The sequence below is a fragment of the Calidris pugnax genome, unplaced genomic scaffold (assembly GCF_001431845.1).
Source record: "Calidris pugnax isolate Ruff unplaced genomic scaffold, ASM143184v1 scaffold1, whole genome shotgun sequence".
NCBI lineage: Eukaryota > Metazoa > Chordata > Aves > Charadriiformes > Scolopacidae > Calidris > Calidris pugnax.
This window is the reverse complement of record NW_015090800.1, coordinates 10,463,215-10,479,435: the sequence shown is the minus strand read 5'-3', so window position 1 is coordinate 10,479,435 and position 16,221 is coordinate 10,463,215. Positions and strand designations below refer to the sequence as shown.

At 45.2% G+C, this 16,221-nt stretch overlaps 1 protein-coding gene across 2 annotated transcripts in view; it reads left to right on the top strand.

The window, feature by feature from the left end:
* The window catches only part of HIPK2 (homeodomain interacting protein kinase 2), an 88,690-nt gene extending 72,924 nt beyond the window's left edge, over positions 1 to 15,766 (top strand). For both annotated transcript variants that reach the window (XM_014937389.1, XM_014937388.1), the window contains exons 11-14: positions 1,608 to 1,889; positions 11,909 to 12,156; positions 13,168 to 13,328; positions 15,112 to 15,766. In XM_014937389.1, the coding sequence (XP_014792875.1) occupies positions 1,608 to 1,889; positions 11,909 to 12,156; positions 13,168 to 13,328; positions 15,112 to 15,579 (1,159 nt within the window). In that variant the 3' untranslated portion in view covers positions 15,580 to 15,766. The remainder of the gene's footprint in view (positions 1 to 1,607; positions 1,890 to 11,908; positions 12,157 to 13,167; positions 13,329 to 15,111) is intronic.
* Positions 15,767 to 16,221: the final 455 nt, after the last annotated feature.

Here is a 16,221-nt window from a genome sequence, read left to right as displayed (position 1 = left end):
TCACTGCTTGTGCAGTGGCAAAAACAGAGGAGCTTGTGGTTTTCCTGGGTGACTGGACTAAGGCCAGAGGAGCTCTGAGTTCACAACCGATTTGACTCTAGTTAAGAGGCCACTATTTAAATCCTTCCCATTTATCTGCTCTCTAATGCTGCATTTACTTTGGGTGGGCTCCAGCTGTCTTAGTCCATTCGTAATGTAGAGCAGAGGCAGCTCCGTCCCCAGCAAGCCAGCAACAGAGAGAGCCCTTTGCAACCAGTGTGCTCTGCCCAGGGCCTCCCCTCTCCCTTCCCTCTCCAGGAGCAGGGTGACAGTGTCCAGGAGGAATTGGACACTTTCGGAGCAATGGGTTTTTACAGCTTCATTAATTGTGATGCTTTTGTAGCCAAATGAGGAACGTGCTCCTCTGGAGAGGAGGGTACTCCATGCTGCTCATTGGTATTCAAAAAGCACTGCAAATGCTACTGTGCAGCCATTTGTTATGCAAAAGAGCCTGTGTAAGTTGATATAGTGCGATACGTCCATAATGACTTCCTTTTGATGGATGCCACCTATTCCTTTTGTTAGCTTTCGGGCCAAGCCGAACATGCAGCTTAGGCCCCACTGTAGAACAAAACCAGAACTTTGTTTGCTTCCTTTTTGAATCTGCAAATGTTCTGCAATAGGCAAAAGAATTACATGTTTAAAAAAAAAAAAAAAGGGGGGGGGAAGAAAGAAAACATGAGCAAACGTGGGAAATTAGTGAAATGAGCTTTGGTGTGCTTTGGTAAATATCTGCAGACCTGTGCTGCCCTGTTTGGTGGACAGACTCTGCTCACATCCCTGATCCAAGTGGGCCCTTTCCAGCTGTCAGGCAGGGAAGTCAAAGTACAAAGACTGGGAAAAAAACAGGACTTGAGAACATTTTTCTAATGCATAATAAAAAGCTTGTTCTTTTCTTTCTTATTTATATATGCTGTATCTGCTGCCTCATGTGGGAATGAAATGAAGCTGAGTATATGTCCTCCCATCTGCGTGCTCTCATCCATGGGATTCCACTGTCCTGGAAGATGAAGCACTGGGCTGGAAATGTTCATTGAAAAGATTCTTAAATGGAAAATTAAATTTTCAGCTAAGATAAGCAGTTTTCCTGATAAATTATTGTTGTTTTCCGCAACAAATTCTAATTTTACCCCTAGGTTTTTCTGGCCAAAAAAATATCTGGTCATGATGCATCCATGAAGGATAGAGGAGAAGGGGTTTATCATTTGGGTTGTTCTTCCTTCTGCGACAGCCATACTGTGTGCCTGCTTGTGCTTTGTATGTCTGGGCTGTGTGACTAGCCTCTGTCTCCCAGCACTAGCTCCTGGGAAGCAGCATTGCTCATTTGGAAATTTCTAGGGAAAACAAAATTTAATTTTTTACTAAGAGAAACTACTTTTCAGCCAATTACATGAATAAGTCATGTGAGGCACTCTGTCCTTTCAAGAGGCGACTGTGCCAATTTTGCAGTTTTCCTAGACTCCATAAATCAGTGCCACTGAATCAGAGACCAGGAATCAAAAGCCAGGGTGACAGGCAACTTAAGCAAACTTGAGTTTTAAGCAACTAACGAGCTTTCCCATTTCCAGAAATGCATCCACCTACGAAGTTTCATCCTCTCAATCCATCAGCTCGCCTCAGCGGTCGAAACGAGTGAAGGAAAACACGCCTCCCCGCTGTGCCATGGTGCACACCAGCCCTGCCTGCAGCACCTCCGTCACCTGCGGCTGGGGAGAAGTGGCCACCAGCACCACGCGGGAGCGGCAGCGGCAGACGATAATCATTCCCGACACCCCTAGCCCCGCAGTGAGTGTCATCACTATCAGCAGCGACACAGATGAAGAAGAGGAGCAGAAACATGCACCCACCAGGTGAGCAGCGGCTCCCTGCTCGTCTCTGTCTGCAGGAGACAGAGGCAGAGAAGTGCTGGAGCGTCCCAGAAGTATCTGTAGGGTCCCAGGGGCAACAGTTGGGTCTCAGCACCCAGGTCGTCTTTCATTTGAGAGGAAAGGTGATGGGGAGGCTAAAATACTAGCTAAGGACTCTGTAGACATAGGTGATGTTCCCTACCACGCTGTACGTTTTCTGTGCGACCTTGGAAAAGTGTAGTAGTCTCTCCGTGCCGTAGTCTTTCATCTGGTAGAAGAAATAATATTTTTTGTCTGTCTCACAGGACTGTTGAAAGGAAACTGTAGAGATCCTGTGGCGATGCGCGTCTTTAAGTCAGATAGTTTTCTATAACAAAGACAAAAAGAGGGGCTTGGAAGGAAGGTAGCTTAAAATTCCCTTTTCTTTTTCTAAGCGGTCCAGGCATCTGTAAAGAGCATTACATGACACCTTCCATATGTGCAATTTTCCATAAAAAGGTCCTGAAAAACAGTTAGTGGTTGTTTCATAAACTCTCAGTAACGGCAAATATATTGCAAGAGGTTTGCTCAGTTCTGATTGTGTTGCCAACACATCCCTGAACTTTTGTCTGAAGTGGCAGAAACTGATGGCTTTTGCCTGGGTCTGCAGCGAGGCATAGATGAGGCTGTAAAGACCGTGGTGACTGAGCTTGATACTCAAAAAATTAACTCACCCGAGTGAACAGTGCAGCCCAGGACTGCTGCCTCGGCTGATCATCTAACGTGAATGAAAGAGGACTTAATTTTCCAGGACTGTGTTTTCAGCACCTTTCATCACATGCAAGCACTCTAGGTTTCCCATCTGATGCCAGTCACAAGACATCACACTGCTTTATAAATTGCAGAGAAGTAGCCTTGCAAACAGCTGAATAATTATACCATCTTTATGTTGGTAACTGAGCTAGGATTTTTTTTACCTTATCCCTCCAGTATTGTCAAGAGAGAATTAATTTCTTTATTTATTTAGGACATGCTCCATGGCGGATTTTCCTTTAATCACTGGAGATATCTATCTATCTATCTATCTGTCTATCTCTCTCTCTCTTTCTTTGCATCTCTGCACTGCGCCGATAAGTAGAGCACTGCAAATGTGCACAGAACAGATGAGATGCATTTGGCCTCAAGGAGCTAAAAATCTGTAAAGAGGAGCCACACGAATCAGGCATCTAGGGCTGCAATTTCAGCCTGCCTCCTGCCAGTTGCCACCGATTCCTGTTCCCCTTCTCCCCACCCCTGAACTCCACCGGGCGGTGGGAGCTCAGTGCCGCTCACATTCGGGCTTGTCGTGAATCCAGTGGTTATCGTTGGGGAATTGATCACAGGACAGAGTAACATATTTCACTTTTTAAAAAAGCAAAAAAAAATTGCTACAGTATTCCTTAGGTTGGTCAGGAGAAGAAAGCGTGTTTCCAGACAGAGCTGAAGGTCAGGGTGGAAGTCAGGTGGACTATAAATAAGGAGCTCCCACTTCCAGGGCTCTTATGTGAAAGGAAGGGCAAGACAAAAGAGATGCTAAACGCTAAGACTGTGAGGTTGGGCAGCATGAAGAGGACAGGTATCTCAAGGGTCTTAGGAGCTATTTGCAAGCATGTTTACCCATGGTGCTGATCCCAGGCTTTGGGAAATTATGTGCAAATACTTATACTTACCACCTGGGCATCATCTTGAGTCCAGAGCGAGGTGGAGGAAAGAGCTGGGAACCTGCAGCCACTTCACCTGCCTCAGTAGAGGTTGTCTCCTCCGCTTCAACTTTGCTGCTATCTGACCAGTTTCTTCACGTGGCACCTCTCCAGGGAGACAGAACAAAGTTCTGGAAAATGTCTGGAAATCGAGTTGGGAGTTTGGGGTATTTAAATATTCAGGCAAGGTCTGCCGAAGGGTTAGGAAAGTAGTCCCAGGAGCCAGACTTACATAAACAAACTGGCTTTGATATGACTAGAGCATATTCCGGACACGTTCCTGCCTGGGATCAGATCCCTGGCTACTTTTTGTATCCATATGGCATATCTATACAGAGTGCCAGGGCAACAGCATTCCTGGAAGGCCAAAGCTTAAGAGCTAGATTTAATTTCTGAGCCATGTAGAGACATTTCGCATGGACACGGGTTGTTCTTGGGCACCTTTTGGAATTCCAGAGTGAGTTAAATTGCCGATGCAGATGTAACCAGAGCAAGTGGAGAATTAGGGGCAGAGGCACAGATGGAAAACAGCATGTCCAGAATGAGAATTTTTGGTTAAAGTTTCCGGGAGAGTGAAATCAACTCGCTCAGTGCCTCTCAACCTGGGCATGTCTAAGACCAGATTCTCAGCTGGAGTAAGAATGCAGCTTCCAGTCAAGGAAACTTCATCAGCATTTAATGCTGATGAACTCTGCCCCTGCCAAGGTTGAGGTTTTTCACTGAAATCGCATCACACTTGGGAAAGTACCTCCAAATTTTCTTACTTGACTATTTTTTTTGGCTCCAAGAAAAATGGGAGTTGTGAAATATGTGCTTTAATATAATCAGTGCCCAAAGGTTCAAGATCTGAGTCAAAAACGAAGCCATGCAAAGAATTCATTGTGTCACCCTTATTTATGCAAATATTACCCTATTGGGCAATAGCTGTGGTGTGGGGGTGAAAAATAAGGAATGACTTGAAACATGCTATTGGTCACATCCTAACAATAGCTTGGCTTCTTCTAGATTAGAATACAGAAATCGTATGGCACTTGACAGATCAAAGTTAATTGCCTGATCCCATCTTAATGATAGCAGTGGTATTTTGCATTAACTTCACTGGCCTTGGATCAGCTCCTGAATTTGCTACAGCACTTCCTTTTCTTATTTCCTGTGGGGTTAGAAATTTCTCTTTGACCCCTGAGACTAAAAATGTTTATTTTATTGATTGCTTGGAGAAGAGAGATTAGAGCTACCTGTGGTTGTGAGAAGTAGTGGATCCTTCAACGATGTAAGAGTTTGTAAGTCTCAGTTTAAGAAGGACTGCTGATAAAATATGATACTGCTGATGCAGTAACGGAGCCCTACAGCTCGGATTTACTCCAACGGAAAAGCCTCTCTGTAATGCCAGAGCAGCAGAGAGAGCTTTTCTCATACAGGGGATGCAAATTTTTTATTGGTGAAAGAAAAATCTGAAGAATTTGGTGTGATACAGGCAGAATTTTCCTTTTCCTAATGAAAAGCACAGATGTTCAAGTAGGATGTTTATGAAATACCAGCTGACCAGGCAGGCAGGCCAGCACGTTCCTCGTTCTTTGCTCACGTGTTTTTTGCACTGTTGATGAGTGTAGCTTGGTGTAATCTTTTTAAAATCAATAGTCATCTGAAAATGTTGGGCTCCTGTTGGGTAAAGGTGCTGGGGACGTGGTGCAAGGTAGGCTCTGGAGGATCTGCTCGAAGGAGCCTTGTCAAAGGGGGCCATCTACTGGGCCCCAGCCCCATGCCTGGGGCAAAATCACAGAGGAGGGACCTCAGGTACAGTTCAGCAGGGACAGTCCTCAGAGAAATGGTCAGAGATTTTCAGGGGGCAAATTCCTGATTTTAAAAGTCAATTTGTCAAAACTAAGGCTTTTTGCAGGCTATATTGAGATTTTTCTGGTAATATCCCTGACACAGTGAAATCTGGGGAAGCTTCAAAACTGCAAAAAGCTTTGACTTAAATCTATTTAAGAGGGAGAAAGGGTTAGGGGATTAACCAATTAAGGGGAAGACTTCTCTTTTCTGGTTGAGTGGAGGGGATTTTTTTCTTTCAAAATGTAAGCAAATAATAGGAAAAATATTTAAATGTTCAAAATAAAAAGGGAACATTTTTACTGAATTAATTTGGTTTTACCTAGTAAAAACACATGACTACAAAGTTTTGCATGTGATGTTTCGTCCCGTAGAACAGCAGAAAAGGAATTTGTATATAAAAAGCATTATATGAACAGGAAATAATTTTGTGAACCTGTCAATTTATCATCAGTGAATTTGTAGACTCTCAGTTGAGCATCCTTTACAAAGAGACTTTATAGGCCAAGGAGATGTTTAGCGCTGTGATGTAAGATAATACCCTGATTGTTACTTACTCTGGAAAGAAGAATTTAGGTCTAACTATTACCTGTAAAGCACTGAAGAGAGTGAAAAGAGAGCACAGACTTGATATTTTTCTTATACATTTATTCCTCTTAAGTTGCTCTACTTGCTCCAGCAAGGAAGTCAAGCAGACAGACAGTCAGACCAACAGTGCAACTGCAGTCGCAGCAATCAGAGCACACGCTCAGCAAGTGGTAGGGGCTAAGTGCTCCCAGTATGCAACTTTATACAGCAGTGGTTTAAATGTAAATCCTCCCTTGACTGAATATTTCTGAAGCTTAGAAGTGGAGAAAAATAAAGCGACAACCTAAATGCAGAAGGTAGAGGGGCAAGTGCAGGAGGGACACCCCGGGCTGCGCTGGAGGTGTAGCGAGGGGTGTTTCCACGTCCTGCCAAGGGCTGCACTGGAGAGCTTGGCAGGAGGAAGGGGTGGAAGGAAAGGCAGTGGAAGTGGCCGTTGTGATGTGTCTAGATGGCTTCTCATCCAAGCAATGAGTGCAGCAGCCAAGGAAGACCTGACTGTTTTCTTGCAACAATACAATCATGGCCTTGAGGTGGGTGGTTTTGAGGGTGCTTCCACCCCAAAGAGGCAGGAGAGGCCCTCAGTTCCCCACTGTCTGCTCCGTTTGCATTGGTGTCATAAGTAACACCTCTCCAGCTTGGCTGGGATCCTCACAGTAATCACTGTCTCCCTGCACAAAAAAGACTGACCACAGCTGTCATGTGGGCATACTGAGTAACTGCCTCACTGGCCATCTTCACCGGCACAAAATTCTTGCAGGGTTTGTGTTTTTCCCTTTTTCTTAAGGTAGTAAACTATACAGTGAAGTCTCTGTGTGAGTCTCACCTTTATAACTGAGCGTGAGCTGATTCAAGTTGTTATTTCACCTTATTCACATTGAAGTGCAATGGTGATGGAGGCTACTTCAGGGGACTTTCATTCTTCTTACGCACAGAAATCACTGGGCAGGCACAAACCAGGTGTTTTTGCCAACTTGCTGATGTGTGCGTGTGAGGGTCAAAATATCATTTGAAATTCTCTTTGGACATCTAGCCTATTGTGGCTGTGTTATGCTGTGCATAGTAATGAACTGACTCTGCATAGCAATACGTTGACTAACCACAGTCATCTGGTAAAAAGATTGCTGCCTTCCATCTCCAGAAGACACACCGACATGCAACTAATACTTAAAATAACAGAGATAGACAGTAGCTCTCTGATCAAACCTATAGCAGCAGCACCTTTACAACCTGCTAAGCAATTCAGTGTATATGACTTATATAGCTCCAGCACGTGCTGTGTAGCCTAATAAAATGGCCTCAGTGTAGTACTTGGTAAATATTTCTTACCATCACAAATTCACAAAGAAGGTGAGAGCAGATTAACAGGTCGGGATGGAGGCTGAGCTGAAGAGAGAGGGGCATGTTCTCAGCACTGAGCTATGCATGGCGTAAGATTTCAATGTGAAGAGAGCGATTGCAGTTGTAGTGTAAGTTTTTGTTGGCTGACTCCATACTTTCCGAGAATAGGTGGATTATTCCAAAGCAGCAAACTGAAAAGGTTGCATGTCATGAAGTTTTCAGATACCTGGAAGAGAATTGTTGTGATGTGACGTAAAGCTAATGTGCCACAGTATACATGCACACCACTTCAAAGGTACAGTTGTGGGGTGGGTGCCTTCTTCCCCCAAACTAGAAGGCCATCTTGGTGACCTTGAGAGCTGAAAGCCTCTGTTGCTATAGTGTCAACCACACTGGAAGGTTTCTATCTCTGTGGGTGAGCCGAATTCTGAAGAATTGCCCCTGCTAGACTCCATTTGATTTTTCTGGGATTCTGGTGTAACTTGAGATATTCAGGGAAAAAAGATCCTGATCACGCAATGCTATCACATGAGCTTTTCAGCTGGGCCTTCAGCAAGTACAAATCATCTCAAGTTGCACTGTTACTTGCTATTGTCCTGTCCTTGTCCTTGGCTATTTAGATGGTTCAAAACAATGTAGATTTTAACACCTAATTCAGAAGTTTCTTTCCTTTAATTTCTTCTCGTTTTTCATTCTCAACATCTGGCTTTGGCACCTTTCCATTGAAAGTATCTGAGATGCCCACCTTAGTTCCTTGCCCTGTGCCTGTGCACAGACTATCTTCTTCTTTCCCCCATCAGACTTTTCCTTGAGATCTTTCCTTGCTGTGAGGAAGAGAGACACACTTCTGTCTCTCGCTGTGCACTCATGTGTGTGGTGTATGTTAGAGAGCTGACTCCAAGAACTCCTTCGGCATGTTCGAAGGCACGGTTGTACTCTGTCTCATGTCTGCATGTTGTACAGATTTGAATTGTTTTGTGTTCAAGTTTGAGAACAAGCTCTTCAAAACCAGGTGGGAATGGGCTACCACTCATAAATTAATAATAAACTTAGAAAGTAATGCATATTTTTCAAACTGATGTTCCAAAAGAGAGGATGCAGCTCTAGTTTTTTTTTTTTACTTTTAACCCAATAAGGGTTAAAAAGCCTTCCTAGCTTATTGCTTTTCAGACTGTGTAGATGCCACTTTTTTGGTAATCTTCCCCCCCTTCCTTCTCTGGAGAATTAAAATACACCTACCCACATAATGCAGGCAGGCACACAACCTGACCAGGAACACATGCAGACTCTCAACGCTACTAAATCACGTAAGCTGCTGCTGCTGTGCTTGCGGGAGGGAAAGCAATTACCAGGCTTGGAGTCAGCTTAATAGGAAGGGGGCAAGACTTTTAATAGTATTTTTCTGTGTAAGCACAAACATCCCCAAAAGCTGTGGCTGAGTTATAGGAATACAGTAAGCTTGCTGAGTAGGCAAGTGCTGTGTCAACAGGTAAGAGCTCTCAGCCCTGATATTTGTGAGCAGGGAGGGCGATACATCAGCCTGGACCTCACACAGATGATTCCTGCATTACTGCAAGTTGGGGAGAGCAGCTGAGTCCTCGGAGGGAGCTGGAAGGAGGACAGTTGCTGGCTAATGAGAAGGCTTTGAAAAGGGGGAGCACTCACTCTTCTGGATTGAATTTTCAAAAGCCCCTATTTTGGCTCAATATGTATCTCTAAGACTGTGAATCAACTGATTTTCAGCATGGGCTGGACCTTTCATGCTTTTGAAATTCCCACCCTTAGTGTGTCGGGCGGGCTGTGGTACAGCAGGTGCCCAGCTCTGGGGGCATGAATAGTCCTGATGACTTCTCTGCCTGCTCGGACATTAACTGCAGGCAGTCGTTACCTTTCCTAAAGACAAAAATCCATCTGCTTTCGATGGGACTCCTCGTGCGCTGGAAATGATGCAGCCTGCTGAATCGAGAGCCTAATCACTTGGGCTCTAATCCCGCAAATATTTACCCATGTGCTTTAGCTCTGTTACTGGAATAGTCCAGCTGACTCTGGTGGATGACACGTATTAGTAGTGCTGAGCACTTGCGTAAGGCCTGGCAGGACCATCACTCTGGTCTTTTTCAGTTTCTCATCCATGAAATGAGTTTAATATCTTGCTACGGTCCCTTTCTCTGGAAGGGTTTGGGTCTGGGGTCACTGATTTGTTTAACCAAACAGATCTACTTGGTTTTCTTATTGTAACCAAGGAGCTATAACACTTGGAAGGAGACTTCTCATGGTCCCTGCTTTGACAAGCCCTCAATCAAATTGCTAAAAAATACGCCCATTCTAAAACAATAAATAGCACAGATTACAGAGAAAAATACCTTTCCAGTTCTGCTGCTCAGCCTTCCCATGTCAAGTGTCAGCCGAGAGCAAGTATTTCCAGTTCAGCAGCTCAGCCACTTATGTAAGGAAGGGACTGTAAAAGAATAGCTAGACCTTATCAGTTGTCAGAAAACTCTTTAGTGACTTGATTTTTCTTTATAAAATGTAATAACTGTCAGGGGTAGAAAGTATATAACTCTTCCCAACTGGCAGCCAAGGGTAGCTGCAAAGGGCAAGCAGTTTGGATACTCATAAATGTGTGATTACAGGCTTTTCTGCTGAAGGAGAGAGGAATATTGATGCAATATTCATCTTTTTTATTAGGTTAATATTCTTCTTTCTTAGCACCATATTCAAACTGCTACATCTTTCTTCACATACAGTATTGTCCACCTAAGATACACTGTTGCTCTTTCCTATTTCTAAACCAGTGCTCTCCAGCTCCTTGTGGAAAGCTGGGATACGAGGGTTCGCTGTCGTACATCTTCCCTGTTGAAAAGATCCCTGCCCCTGCAAGGATTGTTTTCAGCTTCCAGGTTGCGATGCAATTGCTTCCCCTCCTTCTCTGTCATCTGCCCTGTGTCAGGTGTCAGTGCTTTAGCAGGGGCCTCTCAAGATGTATTTTTCACTGTGTGTAGAACAATGTGGTCTTCTATCCACATTGGGGCATGCCAGGATCCTGTGATGATAGCCCAGGGAAAGCCTGTGTGATGGTACCTTGTTGGTGAATGCAGCACCCCAAGGCGTTCTTTAGGGAAGAGATGATGGCTTTTCAGTGACAAGTCTTGGTAGCGAGGTGCTGAGTTTGCAGCTTGTGAGTGCTGGCAGAGGGGCTTTGGGACAGACAAGGTGAAGGGAACCCACCAGTGCTGCTGTGGACCAGTGCACTGTGAAAAATAAATAAGGCAAACAATGTCTGTGGAAGGAAACTGTTCTCAGTATCCACTCCACCCTTCCCTGGGTAAGAAGCAATGCTGAGACAAGGGAGCAAACGGCTCCATCACAGACTAAGACTGGATTAATCAGCTCTTCCCTGGACTGCGCCGGCCAGAGTGAGAGCACAGAGAGGAGGCAAAGGGTTCTCCCTTTTTCTAAAGTGCACGCTCAAGAAGTTAAGAGATGGATTCCTTTTTCTCCATGGCGTTTCTGTTCCTGTTGGGGCTGTTTCCACCATTAAGCCTAATTACTTAGCTTTTTATGTGCTATCCATTTCTTTTCATCATTTTAAAAACTTCAGTTGCCATAACAACATAATGCAATCAGTGAAACATAGCAGCTATTTTCTGTAGTCAAGGTCTGTGCACTGTCAAGGATGTGAGCCATTTAAGCAAATCTTCACCATCCCCCTTCCTCCCTCCTCTTTCTCGCTCTCTCTTTTTCTCCCCAAACAAGCTCATAACAGGAAGGAGAAACCATCAGGAATAATTAGACACAATAGCAGAGCAAATCCCAATCGTACTCATGCAGTCTAGTCTAATGAACTTCTAGCACTAATCTTGGAAGTGTTGATGTTCCTTTTTAATCACTTTTTTGATGTCATAGATAGATTAGCTGCAGCAGGACCTTGATAATCCACTCCAGAGTCAGGAGACCCAGTGCTTATTCAGAGAAAGAAGAGAAAACCAAAAGCTTTGCATACTTTGCTCATTTTTGATTCATTCCTTCCTCAGTTTCAAATACTTATTGAGAATATATGCCTATTGTACCATATTAGTAAATAGAACCGAGTGTATTTTGTGGATCCATGGGATTTAATCATGAAAAGTCATAGCATCTATTATTAAATCATTGCTGGAAGGCTGGGAGAAACCGCCGCGTTTTTGTGTGGGCGGTGAGACTTGCAACAAAGCATAGTATAACTGCTGGGCTTCTACTGCACACATATATATAAAAAGCAGTCTGAAAATAAAGCTGGCAGTCTGGTTCAGTGCTATTCTAAGCAGTGTGAATATAAGATCTATCCACAATGTCTTACTCACTCCTTGACCTCCATGAAGGTTTTCCTGGAATAGCAACGAGTGAGTTTCGAATCCTGGGATTTGGCTTAAGCAGCCTCTCTCTGACAGAGGACTGAAGAGTGTGCTTTGCCTTTGCGGAGCTTGTCTGCCGTGGGCAGAGTTTTCTGGTGGCTTCCAAGTCGATCGTTGCCCATTCACTCTTTCCACTTGTGTGCTTGTGTTTCAGCACCTTGTCCAAGCAAAGGAAGAACGTCATCAGCTGTGTCACTGTGCATGACTCTCCTTACTCCGATTCCTCCAGCAACAACAGCCCTTACGCCGTGCAGCATCGCACAGGGCAGAATAACGGGAACACCTACGACACCAAAGGGGTTCCAGAGACTCACTGCAGTGGGAACCCCCGAACGATCATCGTGCCACCACTGAAAACCCAGGCCAGTGAGGTGTTGGTAGAGTGCGATAGCCTGGCACCAGGTAAATTGCACCTCTTCCGTCAAGAAAATTAGTAAGAAATAAATGATTTATCTTGGAAGAATCTCATTGTTCGGTTTCATTTTGTTTGTTTGTTTGTTTTGTTTTCCAAAGAAACTGTGCTCCTGCCCTTCTCTCAAGTGACACCTCTGTTCTTGGGAGCCGTATTGCATTATTTATGTGCCCTGGTACACTCAGGAGTTCATGGGGGCAAGTGTCGTTCCCAGTTACTTCTGTACAAACCCAAGAACAGAATGCAGCCTTTAGCTCAACATTTGACATGAAAGGCTCCCAAACGCAAGTGTGAACCTTTGCTGCCTTGCCTTTCCATAGGTTTACTTTAAAACGGGTAAGAGGTTGAAAACACGTGTGCATTTTCATCCAAACTTGTTGACGTTTCTGGGAAGAACATTTCCCCACGATCTTCATTATGGACTGATGAGGTTTGCTCATCCAGAGCCTCCGCAATGCTAGGTAGTACGATGTGTTGAAAAGGGGCTTATGGTGGAAGTCTGGCCTGAAGCAATTGGCTTTGAGCTACTTGGCAGTCTTTTCTTTTGACGCACTGCTGGTGAACACAAAGGCTCAGAGGGTGAGCTCCCCACCAGCTCCTTCTTCCTCCCTTCCTACTCAACCTGAGGTCAGCCAAGCCAGGGCTTTTTTGTGCTGTGCACACTGTACTTTCCTTCCTCTCCTTGGGATTTGTACCTGCATCGTACAGTTCTGCTGGCAGAACAGTTTCTCACACTTCTGAAGGATCTATAAAGCCTTCTCCAGGCCCGGTTTGGGTCCAGGTATTGGGTCTGCTTGTCTGCCTCTAGAATAACAGGCTGGCTGTGTATATGAAGCACTGCTGAGGTATTCTGTTAATTAAGAGAAACCATTTTCTTATCCTGCTTCTGTTGTATGTCTCCTCCCAAAAGCCACTCTGGAGGAGATTCAGTGAGGAAAAGGTAGGGTGAGCAATTAAAGAATGTGATGTAAGCTACAAATGTGTTTCCTTTCCTGGCACAGTCACCACCAGTCACCACTCATCCTCCTACAAGTCCAAGTCCTCCAGCACCGTGACCTCCACCAGCGGTCACTCTTCAGGGAGCTCGTCTGGAGCCGTTGCCTATAGGCAGCAGCGACCAGGAGCACATTTCCAGCAGCAACAGCCTCTTAATCTAAGTCAGGTAAGTCAACTGAGACAAATTTTGGTGGTGCGTCATCCAGCTGTAACCTACCACTCCTCCAGCATGGGCTGTCCTGTTCAGATCTAATGATAGTTGGGCCCCGTGTTGAGTATGATCAACTTGTTTCAACTTCACTGCAGACTTTGATCTTCCAGCTCAGGCAGGGGAGGTAGTGCAGGTTCCGCTCCCGACTGGGCTGGCAGTACTTTTATGGTGTGTTTTGAAGGCAGATGATCTAACTGTAAGTGGGAATAATGTGAGAGAGAAGGCGCAATGGTTTAGGCACAAAGAAGTAGAGCAGGACCATGTTGGAAGGACTGAATTCTCCTCAGCTATAGGTAACCAAGGGGAGAGTATCTTCCAAGTGAAAGGAGTGCATCAGCGTGGCTGTGGGATTGGGAGAGAAGGTCCCATCAGAGGTGACAAGGCAAAGCAGAGCCTCTGTGCATCTATATGACCTCATGTAATGAATTTGATCCATCCCATGATAAACCTGGGCTGAGATCTGGGCAAATCCCATCGCTTAGCAGCGTGCATTTCTCAAGATGTTTCATAGTCTGTGATCAAAACACCCAGGGCTCACCAAGAGCTTCAGTAAATAATGCCCTTTTCACATACTGCACCTGGGACCTCTCTCTACCCTGAGGTGAGGTAATGAGAGTAGAGAAATTACAGCGCAGTTACCAGCGTTTCAAGAGGAAAAAGTTTGGAGAGCTCAGAGGACAGCGCTGGTTTACATCCAGATTGGGATATAAGCAGAACTGTTGGGTTTGGTTTTTGTTTTTAAAAAAAAAAAAGGAAAATAAAAAGAATGTCCTCTCCCCCTCAAAATGTAGTTGAAATTTAAAAATTTGAACGAACTTGAAATAAAAGTGAGTGAAAATGGAGGAAGTGGGTGAGATGCTGTTTCCAAGAGTGGGGGAGGAGTGTGGCTGCCTCATTTTAGACCACAATGACAGCACAGGGAGTGCATACAAAGAGGATGAGAAGGCTTGGAAGACTAGAAGGAAATAACATGGAGCGTTGCCCTTCTTGCCTTCTAATTAATTCCTACTTTATTGGTTATTTAATACTGTGACTACAAATGACTGGGAAAACTTGATGTTATTGTGCAATGGAAAAAAAGAACTCAGAAAAATCCCTGAAAAAGTACATTGCTTCTGTCCCGGTGCAAAAAATTGTCTGTACTCAAGTAATTATAGCTGATTACATGAGGCTACTGGGCTGCTACAGGATCTGATCGAGCTGAGGGTTTTATCTTTAAAAAATAAAGTAGTTATTTTACTAACCGAGGAAGTGACAACCGCAAAGACCCTAACTGAGCAAAAATAAATTGCCTGTTCCAGGCATAGTTAAGCAACTTCATTCCCCTGAGCTATCGGCACGCCACGTTTTGTCAGCAGAGAGTGCACTAACAAAAGCTGAGTGTTGTGCGAGAGACTGAACTTGTGGAAGATGTTCTTAGGAGCCAGGCGTCCAAGGTTGGGTCTTCATGGTAGCTGTGCCAGCAGGTCATCGCTCAAAGTGGGAGATTCCGTTGTCCTTTTGGGGGCCATTTTGGTGAATGTATGAAACTACAGGGTCTTTCTAGGCTTGGGAGGGACCCTTTGCCACCACCCGTGTCCAAGGGAAGACTGTGGTGGTGCTGAGGGTGTCAGGAGGAGCGCAAGGGACTTTTCTGAGGCCATCCTGGTGCCGTAGGGAGGCTCCCGGGCACCACTGAGGAGGTAAAGAGCCATCTCCTGTGTTGTAACCCCTTATCACTGTTGCTGTCTTTATCCAGGCCCAGCAGCACATCACGACCGATCGCACAGGGAGTCACCGGAGACAGCAAGCCTACATCACTCCAACGATAGCTCAGGCCCCGTACTCTTTCCCGCACAATAGCCCCAGCCACGGTACAGTTCATCCTCACTTGGCCGCGGCTGCCGCTGCTCACCTGCCCACCCAACCCCACCTCTACACATACACCGCCCCGGCCGCCCTGGGCTCCACGGGCACCGTCGCGCACCTGGTGGCCTCCCAAGGGTCGGCGCGGCACGCCGTGCAGCACACCACCTACCCCGCCAGCATCGTCCACCAGGTCCCTGTCAGCATGGGCCCGCGGGTTCTGCCCTCACCCACCATCCACCCGAGTCAGTACCAGGCTCAGTTTGCCCACCAGACCTATATCAGTGCTTCTCCAGCCTCCACAGTCTACACTGGATACCCACTGAGCCCCACCAAGGTCAACCAGTACCCTTACATCTAAACACTGGAATAAGGAGCGAGAGACGCACCCGTCCCGGGGGAGCGAGGCGGCCGCTTTTGTACTGAAGAACATGGCAAACTTAACAATGCAATGGGAGGCTCGCGTGAAACTTGAACGAAGGAGACTTTAAGGAAGAAACAAGAAGGAGGAAAGAAAGGGGAGAACCAATTCTACACTTTTTATTTAAAAAAAAAAAAAAAGAAAATGGAAAAAAAGAACAGAAAAAAAAAATAAAACCACAAAAAACCCAACCATTCTGCACCAAACTAGAGAGAGAGAGAGAAGCAGAAGGACCCTCCAGCGGGTCCTGTCTTTTGGAGAACTTCACCAATAGACTTTTAAAGGTTATTTTCATCCAATAGTGAGCTACATTTAGAAATTTGTTGTCCAGAACACCTAAAATGAAATCCATTAGGTTTTTAATCCATTAGGTATATGGATTAGGGATTTATCCAGCATTTCAAAGGGTTGATGCCCCATCTTTGCAGTGGTCTCTGTATCCCAAAGCATACATAAAGTTTTGGGATTTTTTCTGGAAACAGAAAGTGGGTAAGGGAGGCTGAGGGAGGAGGAGAAAACATTGTCCCAGTGCTCTAAATTCGGCTCTAGCTCTGCTATGCTTAAACACGCGTGGGCAAAACA